Here is an 18,688-nt window from a genome sequence, read left to right as displayed (position 1 = left end):
CGCGCCCACAAAGTCGGCACTCTCCGGCCAACAGAGAGGAGGAAACACACACTAAAATGCAACAAGAACAAACGACTCAGCAAGCGGACTGTGAGTGGAAAGGAACTATTGCAGCCACCACACCCCGTGAACGGGAGCTGAGGCGAACCGCTGCGGATCCGCCGCGGCGAGCGAACGGCCGGGCGCCATTAGAGAAGAAAAAAGACCCGGGAGACGCGCACACACCCGGGCTGGCCGGTAAGCTGGCACGGAAACACAGCGCGCCTCTGCGAGCTTGAAAAGCAAGTGCAGACCTGGATCGTGGCTGCCCAGGTCCCCGCGCTGCGACCTAGCTTGCGGGGAGACGACCTAGGCTTGTGGGGAGACGCGCGGAGGTCCTCACTGACGTGAAGTCCCTCCCGGAGTGAGCAGGAACCAGGCACCCGGGCACGGGAGCAGTGCAAAAGGCGCCATTCCCGCGCCACTGAACTGGGCTACAGCCCACGTCCTGGAACTGAGGGCTTTGAACTGAGACCCGGGCACGAAAATTCGGGGCGTGGGTCTCCACGACGGTGGGGCACAAGGCAGACACAGCACCCCAAAGCTGTTGAGGTGTACCCTACCATTCCCGCTCTGTTCCCTGTCCCACAGGGTGAGGGAGGCGAAAACAGCCCCCCAAGGACAATAGGAGAGATCTCTGGCGCCACCTAGCGACCAGGGGAAAAAAAATCACTAACACCATAGAACATGAAATTTCTTAAGACTGCTTGAAAAGGGCAGAAGGCTTCTGTAGGACCAGTGGCCAGCCAGGAAGTTATTCCACGCCAGGCCCCTTCCGACCAGCAGTCTGAGCCCACAGAGGTAGCAGGCACCCACGTCCGGGGCAGACCGGGTGCGCAGAAGAGTGTGCCTGAAACCGGAGGCGCAGGGACTGCATCCCGCTTCGCCATTTGAGAACAGGGACATTTCTTCAGTAAAAACTGCCTAAACCAGCAGAAAGCTCCCCAGAGACAGAGATGGCTCCTGGAAGAGCCAGAGGGGAGCGGAGAAGTTCACCCAAGATGTCAGTCAGTCCGAGCAACACAGTGTCCCAACGCATACGACAAATTAGAAAACAGACAGTAGGGAGTAGAAGAACCAACGCAACCTAACAACTCCTCAGGAAAGAAGCACACCACAAAAGAAAACCACTCCCAGATTGCAACGACAGCAACTTGGAAGAACTTCTGAGCCTTCCAGAAAGAGAATTTAAAATTGCCATGATTAAAAAGTGATAGATCAGAAGAAGGAAATTAGTCCCTAAAGAGGGAAGTAAAAGAAATGCAGGAGATCAAAGAATTAATGGAGGAACTAAAGAACTCCGGGAAAAGCAAGGAAAGCAGAATAGATGAAATGGAAGAACGAATAAGTTTCTTGAAGACACAGAAATAAAAAGAACAAAACAGAAAAGGAAAGAGAAGTACGAAGGAAAAAGAATGAGAAAGACTTCGGGAACTATCTGACTCCATGAGGAAAGGAAATATAAGAGTTATAGGAATCCCAGAAGGAGAGGAGAGAGATGTAGGAACAGAGAAATATTCCAGGAGATAATTGAAGAGAACTTCCCAAATGTGAAGAAGGAGCTGAAAATTGATATACAAGAAGCAAGAAGAACACCAACTTCCACGATGAAAGGAAAGCACAGCAAGACATATAATAGTAAAGCTCCCAAGAATCCAGGACAAGGAAAAAATAATGAAGCTGACAAGAGGGAAGAAACAGATAACATTCAAAGGAAAACCAATCAGGCTGACATCAGACTTCTCTGAAGAAACACTACGGGCAAGGAGAGAGTGGAGGGACATAGTCAACAGACTCCAAGAAACAGATGCCAACAAGAATACTCTATCCCGCAAAGCTCTCTTTCCTCCATGAAGAAAGAATATGGACCTTCACAGACAAAGAGAAACTCCGGAATTTCATTACGAATAAACCCCCACTCCAAAAAATACTACAAGGAATCCTAAAGCCAGAACCTCAGAGGGACGAATAACAACGAAAGAAGACCCAAAAAAAAAAAAAGTTATTAAAAGAATAATAAAATCAAAGGAAAGACAAACATAATGGCAAATACAGATGCTAACATATCAATATTAACTCTAAATGTAAATGGACTAAACTCTTCAATAAAAAGACACAGAGTTGCAGCCTGGATTAAGAAACAAACCCAACCTTTTGCTGTCTCCAGGAAACACATTTAGCTACAAAAGATAAAAATAGGCTCAAAGTCAAAGGATGGAAAACAATCCTACAAGCAAATGGGCCAAAAAAGAAAGCAGGAACAGCTATACTTATATCAGATAAAACAGACTTCAAACTCAAAAAAAAAAAGAGACCCTAATGGTCACTACATTATGATCAAGGGGACAATACTTCAAGAAGAATAACACTCATTAACATATACTCACCAAACGAAAGAGCACCAAAATATATCAGACAACTGTTGTCCTCTCTGAAAACAGACATCAGAGAAAACACATACGTAGTGGGAGACTTCAACACACCACTATCAACAATGGATAGATCAACAAGACAAAAAATAAGTAAAGAAACTAAAGCTCTAAATAAGGACCTAGAGCATTTGGGCTTAACAGACATCTATAGAACACTAAACCCAAAAAAACGGAGTACACATTTTTCTCAAGCGCACACGGATCATTCTCCAGGATCGATCACATACTGGGGCACAAGACAAACATCAACAGATACACCAAGATTGAAATCATACCAACCATCTTTTCTGACCACGAAGGCATCAAACTAGAAATAAATCATAAAAAGAAGGCAAGGAACTATCCTACCTCATGGAGATTAAAAGCCACACTACTGGAAGACCACTGGACTAATGAGGAGATCAAAGAAGAAATTAAAAATTCTTTGAATTGAATGACAAGGAGGACACCAATATCCTAAATGTATGGGATGCAGCAAAAGCAGTAATAAGAGGAAAATATATAGCAATAGAAGCTCACATCAAAAAACAAGAAAGAACTCAAAGAAACAACCTAATCTCGAAGCTCAAAGATCTAGAAAAAGAACAACAAAAAAACCCAGAACCAGTAGAAGAAAAGAAATAATAAAAACCAAAGCAGAATAAATGAAATTGAAACTAAAAAACAATCCAAAAGATCAATGAACCAAGAGCTGGTTCTTTGAAAAAATAAATAAAATACAAACCCTAGCCAGGCTCACAAGGAAAAAAGGGAGAAAGCACAAATACACAGGATCATAAATGAAAGAGGAGAAATCACAACGGACACAGCAGAAATCAAAAGAATAATCAGTAACTACTATGAACAGTTATATGGAAACAAGTTCAACAATCTAGAGGAGATGGACAAATTCCTACAACTCTACAATCACCCAAAGCTAGATAAAGAAGAAATAGAACACCTAAAGACCAATTACAAGCAGCGAAATTGAAATGGTAATTAAAAACCTCCCCAAAACAAAAGCCCAGGACCTGATGGATTTACAAATGAATTCTACCAAACATTCAGAGACGAATTAGTGCCTATCCTTCACAAACTCTTCCAAAAAATTGAGAAGGAAGGACAATACCAAACACGTTCTATGAAGCCAATATTACACTAATACCAAAACCGAATAAGGACAACACAAAAAGGAAACTATAGGCCAATCTCCCTAATGAACACTGATGCAAAAATCCTCAATAAAATTTTAGCTATCAGAATCCAACAATGTATCCATAAGATAATTCACCACGACCAAGTTGGATTCATTCCAGGGGCACAAGGATGGTTTAACATCCGAAAATCAATCAACGTTATCCAACACATCAACAAAAAGAAATATAAACCATATGATAATATCAATAGATGCTGAGAAAGCTTTCGACAAAGTGCAACACCCATTCATGATAAAAGCCCTTGAAATTCTTGGGATACAAGGAACATACCTCAACATCATAAAGGCCATCTATGACAAGCCAACAGCCAGTATCATTCTCAATGGTGAAAAGCTGAAAGCAATTCCATTAAGATCTGGAACAAGACAAGGATGTCCACTCTCACCACTGCTTTTCAATATAATACTGGAAGTCCTAGCCAGAGCAATAAGACAAGAGAAAGACATCCAAGGAATCCAAATAGGAAAGAAGAAGTCAAACTATCACTATTTGCAGATGATATGATAATATACATAGAGAACCCCAAAATCTCCACAGAAAACTAATTCAACTCATCAATCATTCAGTAAAGTGGCAGGATACAAAATCAACACGCAAAAGTCAGTAGCCTTCCTATACACAAACAATAAATCTGAAGAAGAAGAAATCAAAAAACCACCCTTTTATTATCGAAACAAAAAAAATCAAATATTTGGGAATAAATCTAACAAAAGAGGTAAAGGACCTATACAAAGAAAACTATAAAACACTGTTAAAAGAATAGAAGAAGACACAAAGAAATGGAAAGACATCCCCTGCTCATGGATTGGAAGAATAAACATTATTAAAATGGCCATCCTACCAAAAGCAATATACAGATTCAATGCTATTCCAATCAAAATCTCAATGGCATTCTTCAAAGAAATAGAACAATTATTGATGAAATTCATATGGAATCACCAAAACCCCGAATAGCCAAAGCTCTACTGAAAAAAAAAGAAGGAAATGGAGGCATCACACTCCCAGACTTCAAACTATACTACAAAGCCATAATCATCAAAACTGCATGGTATTGGAACAAGAACAGACATACAGACCAATGGAATTGAATAGAAAATCCAGAAATAAACCCACAGATTTATGGTCAACTAATCTTTGACAAAGGAGCGAAGACTATGCATTGGAGCAAAGAAAGTTTGTTCAATAAATGGTGCTGGGAAAACTGGGTCGCTACATGCAAAGAATGAAGCTTGACCACTACCTCACACCATACACAAAAATCAACTCAAAATGGATTAAAGAACTAGACATAAGACCTGAAACCATAAAATACATAGAAGGAAATATAGGCGAAACACTACGGGATTTGCACATCAAAGACATCTTTACAGACACATCACCCAAAGCAGTGCTAGTGAAGAGAAAGATAAACAGCTGGGACTACATCAAATTAAAGAGCTTCTGCACAGCAAAAGAGACAATAACAAAACAAAGAGAAACCCACCAACTGGGAGAACATTTTTGCACCCAACACTAATGATAAAGGACTGATCACAAAAATCTGCAAAGAGCTGATGAGACTCAGCAACAACAAGAAAATAATCCAGTCAAAAATGGGCAGAAGAGCTAAAAAGAAACTTCTCTGAAGAGGAAATGCAAATGGCCAACAGACATATGAAAAAATGTTCAACATCACTTGTAATCAGGGAAATGCAAATCAAAACTACCATGAGATACCATCTCACACCAGTGAGAATGGCACATATTAAAAAAACTAGCAACAACAAATGTTGGCGAGGATGTGGAGAAAAAGGAACTCTTGTGCACTGTTGGTGGGAGTGCAAACTGGTCCAACCACTATGGAGAGCTGTGTGGAGATTTTTGGACCTACTAAACATAGAGCTTCCATATGATCCAGCAATTCCACTCCTAGGTATTTACCCAAAGGACACAGAAACATCAATTCCAAAGAGCACCTGCACTCCTATGTTTATAGCAGCACTGTTTACAATAGCTAAGCTTTGGAAACAACCCAAATGCCAAAAATAGATGACTGGATCAAGAAGATGTGGTACATATATACCATGGAATATTACTCAGCATTCAAAAAAGATAAACACATGCAATTTGCAGCAACATGGATGGCACTGGAAGGGATCATGCTCAGCGAAATAAGCCAAAAAGAAAAAGAAAAATACCGGATGGTCTCACTCATAGCAGGAATCTAGAAAACTTAAATAAGGGACCAGGAAAATGAATATAAGAAAGTGAAAATCAAAATCAACAAAAAAACTATGAACCAGAGACACTTTTTGGGGGGTGGGGGCGGGAGGGGAAGGATTGGGGTCAGAATGGGGCGTTTGCAATTGTATGGGGGAATATAAAAATAAAATTTAATATTTAAAAAAAAAAAAGAAATAGAAGAAGGCACAAAGAAATGGAAAGACATCCCATGCTCATGGATTGGAAGAATTAACATTATTAAAATGGCCATCCTCCCAAAAGCAATTTACAGATTTAAGGCTATCCCAGTAAAAATTCAATGACATTCTTCAAAGAAACAGAACAAATATTGATAAAATTCGTATGGAGCCACCAAAAACCCTGAATTGCCAAAGCTCTCCTGAAAAAAAATAGAATGGAATGGAGGCATTACACTCCCAGATTTTAAACTATACTACAAAGCCATAATCATCAGAACTGCATGGTATTGGAACAGGAACAGACACACGGACCAATGGAACATAATAGAAAATCCAGAAATAAACCCACAGATTTATGGTCAACTAATCTTTGACAAACGAGCAAAGAACATACAATGGAGCAAAGAAAGTTTGTTCAATAAATGGAGCTGGGAAACTGGGTCGCTACATGCAAAAGAATGAAGCTTGACTACTACCTCACATCATGCACAAAAACCAACTCAAAATGAATTAAAGAACTAGATATAAAACCTGAAACTATAAAATATACAGAAGGAAATATAGGCGAAACACTACATGACATACACCTCAGCAACATCTTTAAAGACTCATTATCCAAAGCAGTGATAGCAAAGGCAAAGATAAACTGCTGGGATTACATCAAATTAAAAAGTTTCTACACAGCAAAAGAGACAGTAGCCCAAACAAACTGACACCCAACCGACTGGGAGAAAATTTTTGCACACAACACTAATGATAAAGGACTGATCACAAAAATCTACAAAGAGCTGAAGAGACTCAACAAAAATAAAGTAAATAATCCAGTCAAAAAATGGGCAGAAGAGCTGAAAAGACATTTCTCCAAAGAGGAAATGCAAATGGCCAAGACACATACCAAAAAATGTTCAGCATCACTTGTAATCAGGGAAATGCAAATCAAAACTACAATGAGATACCATCTTACACCAGTGAGAATGGCACATATTAAAAAAACTTAGCAACAACAAATGTTGGTGAGGATGTGGAGAAAAAGGAACTCTCCGTACTGCTGGTAGGAGTGCAAACTGGTCCTACCACTATGGAAAGCTGTGTGGAGATTCCTCAACCTGCTAAAGATGGAGCTTCCATATGATCCAGCAATTCCACTCCTAGGTATTTTCCCAAAGGACACAGAATCATTAATTCCAAAAGGCACCTGAACCCCCATGTTTATAGCAGCACTATTTACAATAGCTAAGCTATGAAAACAACACAAATGCCCAAAAAGAGATGACTGGATCAAGAAGATGTGGTATATATGGAATATTACTCAGCAATCAAAGAAGATAAACTCATGCAATTTGCAGCAACATGGATGGAGCCGGTAGGGATCATGCTCAGCGAAATAAGCCAAAAAGAAAAAAAAATACCAGATGGTCTCATTCATAGCAGGAATTTAGAAAACCTAAATAAGGGACCAGGAAGAAGACTAATTACATTAAAGTAAAAATCAAAATCAACAAGCAACTACAAACCAGAGACACACTATGGGCGAGAGGAGAGGATTAGTGTCAAAATAAGAGACGTGGGAATTGTATGGGGAATATAACCAAGATGAAAATGCACACATTGTGCAAAATGAAAAATGATGTAAAAAATATATAAAATGAAATAACAGTGAGTATAATCTTCACTAAAGGTCTTATTAAGGGGGCCTCCCTGGTTGTGCAGGAGGTTGAGCGCAGCGCTGTGAAGCTGTCTGCAGCATCTGCAGTGCCGGTTCGATCCACGATGGGCTTGGAGCAACCCGCAGGGCAAGCAGACCTCTCCTGTCTCACCTCTGCTCCCCTCAGCAGTGTATTTCATCAGTCTGCCTGTTCTGTTCCCTGCTCTGTCTCTGGTGAATTCTCTCACCCTCCTGCGCATCTGGCCTGTACTCCAGTTCTTGTATAAATAAAATAAAATCTTTAAAAGAAAGAACTGTGCCTAGATAATTTTCCTTTTCTGAGAATCTATTGCCTCCAGTCTCCTGAAGTAGGAAGGATCAGTTCCCTGAGCACAGAGTACTGGTGTGGGACCTGGTAGAAGATGGCTAACTTTCAACCAGTCCTCCTCTGTTCAGTCTTCCTACATACCCTATTCACTAGACTCAATTGCTAGGAATTCAGCAATTTTCAGGGTTCCACAGCACCAATTAGGCCTTATTCCCCCATCGCTATATCACATTGCAGTTTTCTTGAACTGTAAAATCTGTCATTGTCATCTTGTTTTCCAGCTTCCAAAATATTGACACTTTCCTCTTTCCTCCTTTTCTCTGTGTGTTTTTTTTTAATCACATTTTTGAAGTGTGGATTTAGGACTGTTTTTTTTTTTTAAATCACACTTTTGAAGAAGAAATGGAGCTAAATGTGTATGGTTTTTAATCTATAACCTTCACCAAAAGTCTGATGGCTGAAAACCTCAAAATGTTACATCTCCTGAATGTTTTGGGTCTACTCCAGTTTTAATTCTAAGTTTAAAATATATAATTTGTAGTGCAATCCACTATAAAATAGTCCCTTGGAATAAACAACAGCACTGTTTGGAATGAAAAGCTTAATACCATAGGAAATTACATTTCCTGAAAATGGCCATTCTAACAGTTGAAAGTTTCTGACTGTCAAAAAGCAGGTTAAATTTGAAAATCATTTAAGTTAACAAACCAAAGCAAACTATATATTAAAAACTGATCTCCAAAGGTTCAATATGAGGGAGCAAACTGGGTTAAAGCAGGAACATGCAAGAAAAGATGAATCTCAGTGTGGAGACCATGAAAGAACCATAGGCAGACAAAGAAATACAGCTCATGTCTGGTGGAAAAACAAGGACAGACTGGGTCTCAGGACAGGATTACATGCTCCACGCTAGGCAAAAGTCATCCTACACACTTTGCATTATTATTAAGCCAGGAGATTTGAGAGGAATAAGGGATTAGGAAAAATAATCAATGTTTCAACATTCATTAACATTCATAAAAGTTGTGTTTGGTTTTCTTCTATTTTGTTTTAAACGACGACAAGCGCTTTAAACCTCCCGGAAGACATATAGTTTAATGATATATTTCAACAACATGGTAATCTTTCTATAAGCATTATATAAGAAAATATTTACTTAGAGGAAATTTCCCATTACCATTTTGGGATTATCCGTGGATGATTTCATTAGCTCCGATACAGCAAAATCTACATTTTTCAATAATTCATCATTAATTGTTTCTGAGAATAAACTATAAAAGTACTCTCCATGGGAAAAGCTGATGTTGTTTCTATGGGACACTCTCAAGGACGGCATGGACAACACTGCTTTATCCAGCAGAAGACTCACAAGGCAGTCACACTGCAAAAAGAAGAAAAGTATGATAAGGGAGTGTATGTCCTAGTATTATAGAAAGATTCCTTGGGCAGCTGTTAACTTTGAAAGTGAAAAATCATATAGCACAGATTAAAATGAGCCTGATGGTTGAAGGTCAGGTTTGAGTTTAAATTGTATATATCTCGATGATTTCCATTTCTTGAGGAAATAAATCTCCCAATTCACATTCCCTCCAAATTTCTAGAAAATCATGTTACTGCTTTAAGAGAATATTTTTAGACAATTTAAATGTGTGATTTGTTTACATTAGGTACATAAAGGGACAAAGTATAAGTTTATGCCACAGGTAAAGGGAAGATAGGTGCAATGCAGTGAACACACAGGATTGATTGGCAGATCTCAGCTATAACAGTCCTGCACAATCCAGAAAGCCATAAAAATATTTGTTGTGATGTTTCTGCAATGACCCTCCACAGGCTTTCCCCAAATCAGCCACCTAATCAATCATCAATGACAGGCCACTGCATCAACACAATCCAGCTTTATATTCCCAAAGTTGTTCATGTTCTCTGACTAAAGTCCTTTTGGAAACAAAGTGGGATAAATAAAATCTCAATTTCAGAAGAATGTTGTTCTACTTACTCAACTAAATTCCCATTTTTAGACATATTGCAAATGAATTACATATTTACATCATTAGGATAGAACAGCATGTAGCTGTTTTTCCTACCAGTCCTCCAAAAGCGAAGGCCAATTCCAGAAGTCCACTGGCCAATCGTTTACAACTGGGGTCTAGCGAAGGAAAATACTGTTCATCTCCAGGTACAATGCTTTTATAAACCAGGGAAAGAAGTTTTGTGCCAACAGGATGATGCTGATCTGTAGACTAAAATAAAGTCAACACTCTAATATTCAGCAGTAAGTCATTTTACAGAAAAACAAGTTCACACCTTTCTAGATTAAAAAAATCCATGAGAGGACCTCCCCGGTGGCGCAGCAGTTGAGCACTGGCTGCCAGCGAGGGTCCCACATGGTGCGCAGACCTCTCCTGCCGCGCCCGCTACTCCCCTCAGCAGTGTATTTCATCAGTCTGCCTGTTCTGCTCCTCTCTCTGGCTCTGGTGAATTCTCTCACCCTCCCGCACTTGACTGTACCCAGTGCTTGAATAAATAAATAAATAAATAAATAAATCTTTAAAAAAAAAAATCCATGACAGGGGCCTCTTGGTGGTCTATGATTAAGTCTCAGTGCTATCACCACTACAGCCTGAGTTCGATTCCCACCCAGAGAGTTAACCCACATATGGCATAGCAGACCTCTTCTGTCTTGCCTGCTGCTCCCCTTAGCAGGATATTTCAGTAAATCTACCTGTTTTGCTCCCTACTCTGTCTCTGATAAATCCTCTTACCCATCATACCTCTGACCTAAACCCCAGTTCTTCTTTGCAAAATTAAATTTTTAAAATCTGTGTTGGCTAACATGGACAGTTGTCTTCTAATTGTCAGAAAACTATTCACTCATCTTTGCTTTCTGTGCTCTATTTTTCATTCATGTTGAAAAACCATACAGGCAGGCATGACAGCAGCTAGTCCCTTAAGTTCTTCAGAAGGGATGGGAAATACTCAAAAATATTCTTTATGTTATACTTATAAATGTTTATACTTACCTTTATATTTGCATTCTAGGTAACACCTATGTGTCTGGAATAATTCCTATTTTAATATGCCCTTTTACATAAAGGATGCTTAATAAAGATCACAAATAATTAGCGTAATAAAGCTAAGGGCACCATAAAAACAAATTAGCTGTGATTACCTGAGATGGTATTACCACATGCAAAAATCCAGCTCTGTGAAGTTGTTTACAAGCTGACACAATGGAAGCCAGCTTGGCCCTATCGATATGAGCATCCGGGCCATACAGGTCAATGGCACAAATTTCCTCAATGCTGGCCATGTGAGTAAAACAAAAACAAAACCATATGAGTGTTGGTGCTATTAAATTATTAAGACACAGTTGGGGAAAAAACGTGTATATTTTGTTGACCCTGGAAAGCAACACATGCTGACATCAAACTAGAGGCCCACTTGCTAATCCAGTCATGGAAACTAACATGACACTAAGCTACTGCTGAGGAAGGATTCCATTAAAGTACAGGGAAGCCATTTGCTAAAGAGATGATTTTCAAACAAATGTTAAGACATTCTGCATGAAGCACCCCACTGAGGAGATCCTTTATTTTAGGAATAAGGGCTGCAGCAGTCACACAGGCAACAGCCGGAATGTGGAAGAAGCTGTGATCTTGAATTCCACCATAATAATAACCCTGAACATGATCCCAATGCCCACCTCTCTGCTGTTATTTTTTCCTTTAGGTGCATTTCTAGGAAGTCTTTGTGTAGGGACTTCTTTAGTGCTTTCATCAGGTTTACACAAACATTGGGAAGATGATCCATAACAGAAACATCACCAATGTTGAAACCTATGCTTGAGGGCTCACACACAGTTTTCACCAAGAGTGTCATAAGGTTTGTGTTATATAAATCCTTCTCGAGGAGCTGTAAAAGAGGATTTGAATAAAAACACATTAGTAATCATTTTGGTGTTTCCTATAGTATAAGGTCCATGAGGTTGGGAGTGTTTGCTTGCCTAGGCAGGGGTTGGCCTCTCTCTCCGTGAAGTGTTGGACAGTAAATATTTTAGGCTTTGAGGGCCATACAGTTTTTGTTGCAACTATGTAACTGCCTTTTAAGTGAAAGCACCCATAACAATATATGAACAAATGGGATTAAACATGTTCCAATATGGCCTTCTTTAAAAAGCAGGCAGCAGGTAGAGTCATCCCAGAATGAATTTACCAGCTAGCCATTAGCTGGACAATCCTGTGTCTCTAATATAGGCCTGGCATAAAATAGGTACTTACTCTATATCAACTGGATGAACTTAATGGAACTTGGTTTCTATAGTAAGTACAAATGTACAATAAGTACATTTATTGTACATTTATTGTAAAACAATATTTGCTAATGCATATTTCTTAAGGCAGATGTTTGATAGTATAGAATGTAGTAGCCAATAAAACATTTAGAAAAACTGTTTTGTTTTGCCACTTGCTTTCTGAAGTTCATAATAAGTTTTATTATTTTCAAATATGGGTACGCCTTTGGCAATATAAAGCACTAAGAAAATCAAAACTACTCCTAACAGATACAGTACAAGCATTTTTCTAGTATCCAGAACAGGTCTCAGGTTAAAAGAATAGTGGGAATGACCTACCTTCCAGTTTTCTGGAGAGGCACTGAGCAACGTTGTGGCAAATTCCATTATCCGGACCACAATTGTGCACTTGCCATAATTATACCTTTCTCCTTCTTCTGGGCTGGGTACATTACCTGTTACCCCAGTGCCAAAACATTTCTCTGCTGCCATAATATCATGCATGGCAATGCTTTCTAAAAAGAAAGCTACAGCATTCCAAAGACAAGGCTGTGCTTTAGAACCTAGGAAAATTACATTAAATGATAAACAAAGGCTTTTTTGTAACTCCCCTAAGAGGTATGCAAAATTCCTGTTTCAAGTGTAGGCATGATATACTTATAATCAAAATTCAAAATTTTTTAGAAAAAAGTTCAATAAAAACTGTGTAAAACGGCAGCTGTTCTTATGTCAAAATTTCAAAATTAACACAACCCAAGCAGAATTCAAAATTAGACTCATATAATAAGAATACATTTATGTATGGTTGGGTTTTGATTCTTAAACACTATTGGTGGGAATATAAATTAATGTGATCTTTCTAAAGGATAACTGGCAAATCTAACCAAAAGCTTTAGAAAACGTGCTTGTTAATTTCTTTTTTTTTATTTTTTTTAAGATTTATTTATTTATGATTACAAGAACTGGGGTACAGGCCAGAGGTGTGGGAGGTGAGAGGATTCACCAGAGACAGAGAAGGGAACAGAACAGGCAGAGAGACCGAAGTACAATGCTAAGGGGAGCAGCGGGCAAGGCAGGAGAGGTCTGCTGCCCCATGTGGGTAGCTCCCTGACTGGGATCGAACTTGCACTGCAGAGGCTGGGGACAGCTTCACAGCACTGTGCTCAACCCCTTGCGCCACCAGGGAGGCCCCTGCTTATTAATTTCTATCAAATGTTTACAAGATCATATGCTTTGATCTAGCACTGAAGTTTTATCCTTACAAAATAATGGCAGAATTGCAAAGACTTGTGTTTTAAAATGTTCATTTTAGCACTATTTTCAACAATAAAAAAAAGAAGCAATCAAAAGTCTTTTAAAGGAACAAGAGAGAGAGAAATTAAGACAGTAGTCTTCAAATAGATGTATATGGGCATTGGTCATTTTATGGAATCAATTTCAGATCAACTTCCAAATGGACATATGATTGTGCTGGTTCTTTTCCCTTATGTCCAGCTGTCCATGACTGGCCTTCTGCTGTTTAAAAAAAGAAAGAAAGATCTTTTACCTTTCCCAATTCTAACCATAATTTATTCTCCCAGCCTCCAGAGTCACCCCAAAAAGGGACAGTTGAAATACTGATATACATGTTAAAAGAGTAAATAAAGGAAATGACTAAGAAATACTTATTTTAAGAAATCTTAAAAAAAAAAAGACACAACAAGCGCTGGTGAGGATGTGGTGGAAAAGGAACCCTCTTACACTACTGGTGGGACTGCAAACTGGTCCAGCCCCCATGGAAAACAGTGTGGAGGTTCCTCAAATTACTAATAAAGCTACCAATGACCCAGCAATACCACTCCTAGGAATTTACCCCAAGAACACAAGGAAACCTGCAATTCTATGTTGCAGCACTTTTAACAGGAGTTAAGCTATGGAAACAACCTAGATACCCCAAACAGATGAATGGATCAAGAAACTGTAGTATATATACACAACGGAATAGTACTCAACATTCAAATAAGATAAACTCATACCATTTGTGGCAACATGGATGGAGCTGGAAGGGATTATACTAAATGAGTCAGTAGGAAGAAGATAAATATTAGATGGTTTCATTTACATGTGGAATATAGAGAAACCAAACAAAGGGTTAGGAAAAAGACAAAACTTGCAAGCAGACCACAGACTTGATGTAAGCATCAGGGGAAGGGGAGGGACATGGGTTCAAACAGGGGAGGGAAGAGAATAAGGGACATGGGAGAGGGATCATAGGTGCTATGGTGGTGTAAGAATTATAGGGACTACACTTGAGGAGGGAAATCATATATTGTCCAAAAATTAATAACATAAGAAAATTAATTAATAAAAATATGCATTTCACATATAATCAAATATAGCACTTGTTCTTGTGAACAAACTATTATTAATGCTAAACATGAATAAAACAAAAATAAAATACTAATCATATAATTTTACTTTTTATATATAATAGTTATCGAAATTTGTATTATACTTACATGGTGATGGTAAGCAACATAATATATCCTAACAACAAATGTAATAACACAGAAGAAACCTTTAAATATGTATTGCAAATATGTAGAAAGGATTATAAGTAAAATACTGTAAGATAAAAAATGTGAGGAATGTGGAATAGTAATAGTACTTCAAGGACTTTGCAAAATTTCCAACAAAGAAACTGTATTTTATATACACACTTCTCCAAAGAAAGCATACAAAAAGTTATCAGGCAATGAAAAAATGCTCATCATCACCAATCATCAGGAAAATGCAAATCAAAACCACAACGGGAAATCATCACACACCTGTGAGAGTGGCCCATATCAACAAGACCAGAAAACTTTAAGTGTTAACAAGGATGTAAAGAAAAAGGGGCCTTCAGACAATGTTCACGGGAATGTACACAGGTTGAACCAATATGGAAAACTGTGTGGATGTTTCTCAAATTTTAAAAATGGATTTACCATATGATATAGTAATTCTACTCCTAGGTATCTGCCCAAAGAATGCAAAAACATAAATTTGAAGGGATATGAGCACTCCTATGTTGACTACAGCTCCATTTACAATAGCCAAGTTATAGAAACAACCAAAGAGTCCAAGGACAAAGGCATGTATTAGAAAAAATGTGGTATATATACACAATGGAATACTTCTCAGCTATTAAAATAAGTGATCTCTTGCCATTTACAACATGGATGAAACTAGAGAGGTAACAGTGGTGGGAAAGCTATGGTGAGTACACTTGAGGGCAGAAATCCTATACTGTCAAGAAAAATCACTAAGGATGTAAAACAATGGTACTTCATTAAAAAAATATGCAAGTATATATGTATATGTGTGTGTATATACATATACATACATATAGCTTTATTAAAAAAGAAAAAATAAGCCCTGCTTACATTTTCCCCAGAATGACCCTAGACAGAACTGAACAAAAGTAACTAATGAGGTAGGTTTTACCTACCCAGGACTTCAGATGCCTCAAGGGTTTTCTCTTTGATGAATGTATTGTAGCACTCCAGTGCTGCCAGAAGCATGTCCATCCACTGCAGGGTAGCTCTGAGACTGAATGGTCCTCGCAAATGTAAGAGAGTTGGCTGAGCAAGGATGCCTGAGGACCAATCACAGACTCTTCCGCCCCCCTCAAATGTGTTTATAAGAAAGGAAATACCTTCTTTCTTGATAGTATCTTTCAGCCATATAGAAGGGGATTTATTGCCTTAAAAAAGAAATAAAATACATGTAAATAACTTCCATGATTAAAGACATTTACACTAATTACACTGCCTAATTAAAAATAGCATTCCTCAATAAGCAAAAATTAAAAGTCTGATAGACTAAAAATATACTCAGACCAGCAAAACACCGGCAATATCACAGTATTTCAATATTCCATAAAAGCCCCATATTAAGGATCAACCAGAACAGTGAAATTTCAAAATGATAAAGGATAATCTTGTCTTTCAACTGTAGCATTTACAACTTGTTTCACTAAAATTACTGCCAAGAAGGTATTTCTACCAAAAGCCAATCTATTTAGTTTCTTTAAATATTATAAAAATAGTTGGGTACCGTTTGAATAACTAGGCATTTCAGACTCTTCCCCTTGACTTTTTTATTAAAAATCACTGCATCCCTTTGTAAAATGGAATAATACATTTTTGTTTATTAATTTTTTATTATTTTATATATTTTCTACATCATTCTTCATTTGCATACAATGTATGCTTATCATCTCAGATACGGTCCCTGTGGAATTCGCACCACCAATTCACCCATGCACCATCACCACAGGCTCTTGTGCTCTTTCCATCCCCATTTTGATCCAACTCTCTCCTCTCCTTCTGCAGAATGCCTCTGGTTTATAGTTGCCTGTTGATTTTGATTTTTACTTTATTATAATTACTTTTTTTTTGTTTCCTTATTTGGATCCCCTACATTCCTCCTATAACTGAACTAGCCGATGTATTTCTTTTTCTTTTTGGCTTATTTCACTGACCATGATCCCTCTTGCTCCATCCATGTTGCTGCAAATGGCATGAGTTTTATCTTTTTTATATTGCTGAGTAATAATCCATGGTGTATATATACCACATCTTCTTGATCCAATCATCTATTTTGGGGCATTTGGGTTGTTTCCAAAGCTTACCTATTGTTATTAGTGCTGAAATGAACACGGGGTGCAGGTGTCCTTTTGAATTAATGTTTCTGTGTCCTTTGGGTAGATAACTAGAAGTGGAATTGCTCGATCATATGGAAGCTCCATTTTCACCAGTTTGAGGAACCTCCACACATCTTTCCATGTTGGTTGGACCTATTTGCATTCCCACCAGCCATGGAAGAGAGTTCCTTTTTCTCCACAACCTCGCCATCATTTGTTGTTGCTACTTTTTTTAATATGTGCCATTCTTACCGGTGCAAGATGGTATTTCATTACAGTTTTGATTTGCATTTCCATGATTACAAGTGATGTTGAACATTTTTTCATATGCCTGTTGGCAATTTGCATTTCCTCTTTAGAGAAGTGTCTTTTGAGCTCTTCTGCCCATTTTTTGACTGGGTTATTTACTTTGTTTTTGTTTTTGTCAGCTCTTTATAGATCTTGTGATCAGTCCCTTAATCATTAGTACTGTGTGCAAAAATTTTCTCCCCAACAGTAGGGTGTCTCTTTGTTTTGGTTAGTGTCTCTTTTGCTGTACAGAAGCCCTTTAATTTGATGTAATCCCAGATGTTTATCATTTCCTTCACTATCTTTGCTTTAGGTGATGTGTCTCTGAAGATATTACTGAGATGTATGTCATGTAGTGTTTTACCTATATTTTCTTCTATATATAAAATGGAACAATTTAGAGTTCCCATCCTGGCTATGCCACTTCCTACCTATGGTACCTGAGCCTCTCATGTGTCAGGATCCTCATTCATAAATGAGAATCCTCAAAAGTATCCACCCCTGAGGTTTTTGCAAAGATTAAATGAATTATAGTGGAAAGTGTTCAGAATAGGGGCCTCCCTGGTGGCGCAAGAGGTAAAGACACAACACTGTGAAGCAATCCATAGCCACTGCAGCACAAGTTTGATCCCCTGCCAGGGAGGTGACCCACATGGTGCAGCAGACCTTTCCTGTCTCGCCCACTGCTCCCCTCAGCAATGTATTTCAGTCAGTCTGCCTGTTCTGCTCCCCACTCTGTCTCTGGTGAATCCTCTCACCCCCTGCACCTCTGGCCTGCACCCCAGCTCTTGTATGCATAAATAAATAAATCTTTTTTAAAAAAAGTATTCAGAATAGTGTCTACCAAACAGCAAGTATAGTGAGGATTAAACAAAGGTGTCAAATGATGTGTTTTTTAAAAAATATTTTTCTAAGGAACTCTCCTGCACTGCTGGTGGGAATGCAAACTGGTCCAACCACTATGGAAAGCTGTGTGGAGATTCCTCAACCTACTAAAGATAGAGCTTCCATATGATCCAGCAATTCCACTCCTAGGTATTTACCCAAAGGACACAGAAACATTAATTCCAAAGGGCACCTGCACCCCTATGTTTATAGCAGTACTATTTACAATAGTAAGCTTTGGAAACAACCCACATACCTAAAAATAGATGACTGGATCAAGAAGATGTGGTACATATACACCATGGAATATTACTCAGCAATCAAAAAGATAAACTCATGCAATTTCCAGCAACATGGATGGAGCTGGAAGGGCTCATGGTCAATGAAATAAGCCAGAAAGAAAAAGAAAAATACCGGATGGTCTCACTCATAGCAGGAATCTAGAAAACCTAAATAAGGGACCAGGAAAAAGAATAGCTATAAGAAAGAAAAAATCCAAATCAACAAACAACT

The 18,688-nt window shown here is 38.5% G+C and overlaps 1 protein-coding gene across 1 annotated transcript in view; it reads right to left on the bottom strand.

Annotated features, from left to right (window-relative positions):
* PRKDC (protein kinase, DNA-activated, catalytic subunit) overlaps positions 1-18,688 on the bottom strand; it is a 250,915-nt gene that overhangs the window by 175,988 nt on the left and 56,239 nt on the right. The window contains exons 31-36 of the mRNA XM_037506810.2: positions 15,806-16,060; positions 12,676-12,899; positions 11,749-11,957; positions 11,215-11,347; positions 10,130-10,285; positions 9,220-9,423 (exon numbers count right to left, since the gene is read on the bottom strand). Of these exons, the coding sequence (XP_037362707.1) occupies positions 9,220-9,423; positions 10,130-10,285; positions 11,215-11,347; positions 11,749-11,957; positions 12,676-12,899; positions 15,806-16,060 (1,181 nt within the window). The remainder of the gene's footprint in view (positions 1-9,219; positions 9,424-10,129; positions 10,286-11,214; positions 11,348-11,748; positions 11,958-12,675; positions 12,900-15,805; positions 16,061-18,688) is intronic.

This window comes from Talpa occidentalis, unplaced genomic scaffold (genome assembly GCF_014898055.3).
Source record: "Talpa occidentalis isolate TD23 unplaced genomic scaffold, MPIMG_talOcc4v2.1, whole genome shotgun sequence".
Lineage (NCBI taxonomy): Eukaryota > Metazoa > Chordata > Mammalia > Eulipotyphla > Talpidae > Talpa > Talpa occidentalis.
This window is presented reverse-complemented; position numbering and strand designations above follow the sequence as displayed.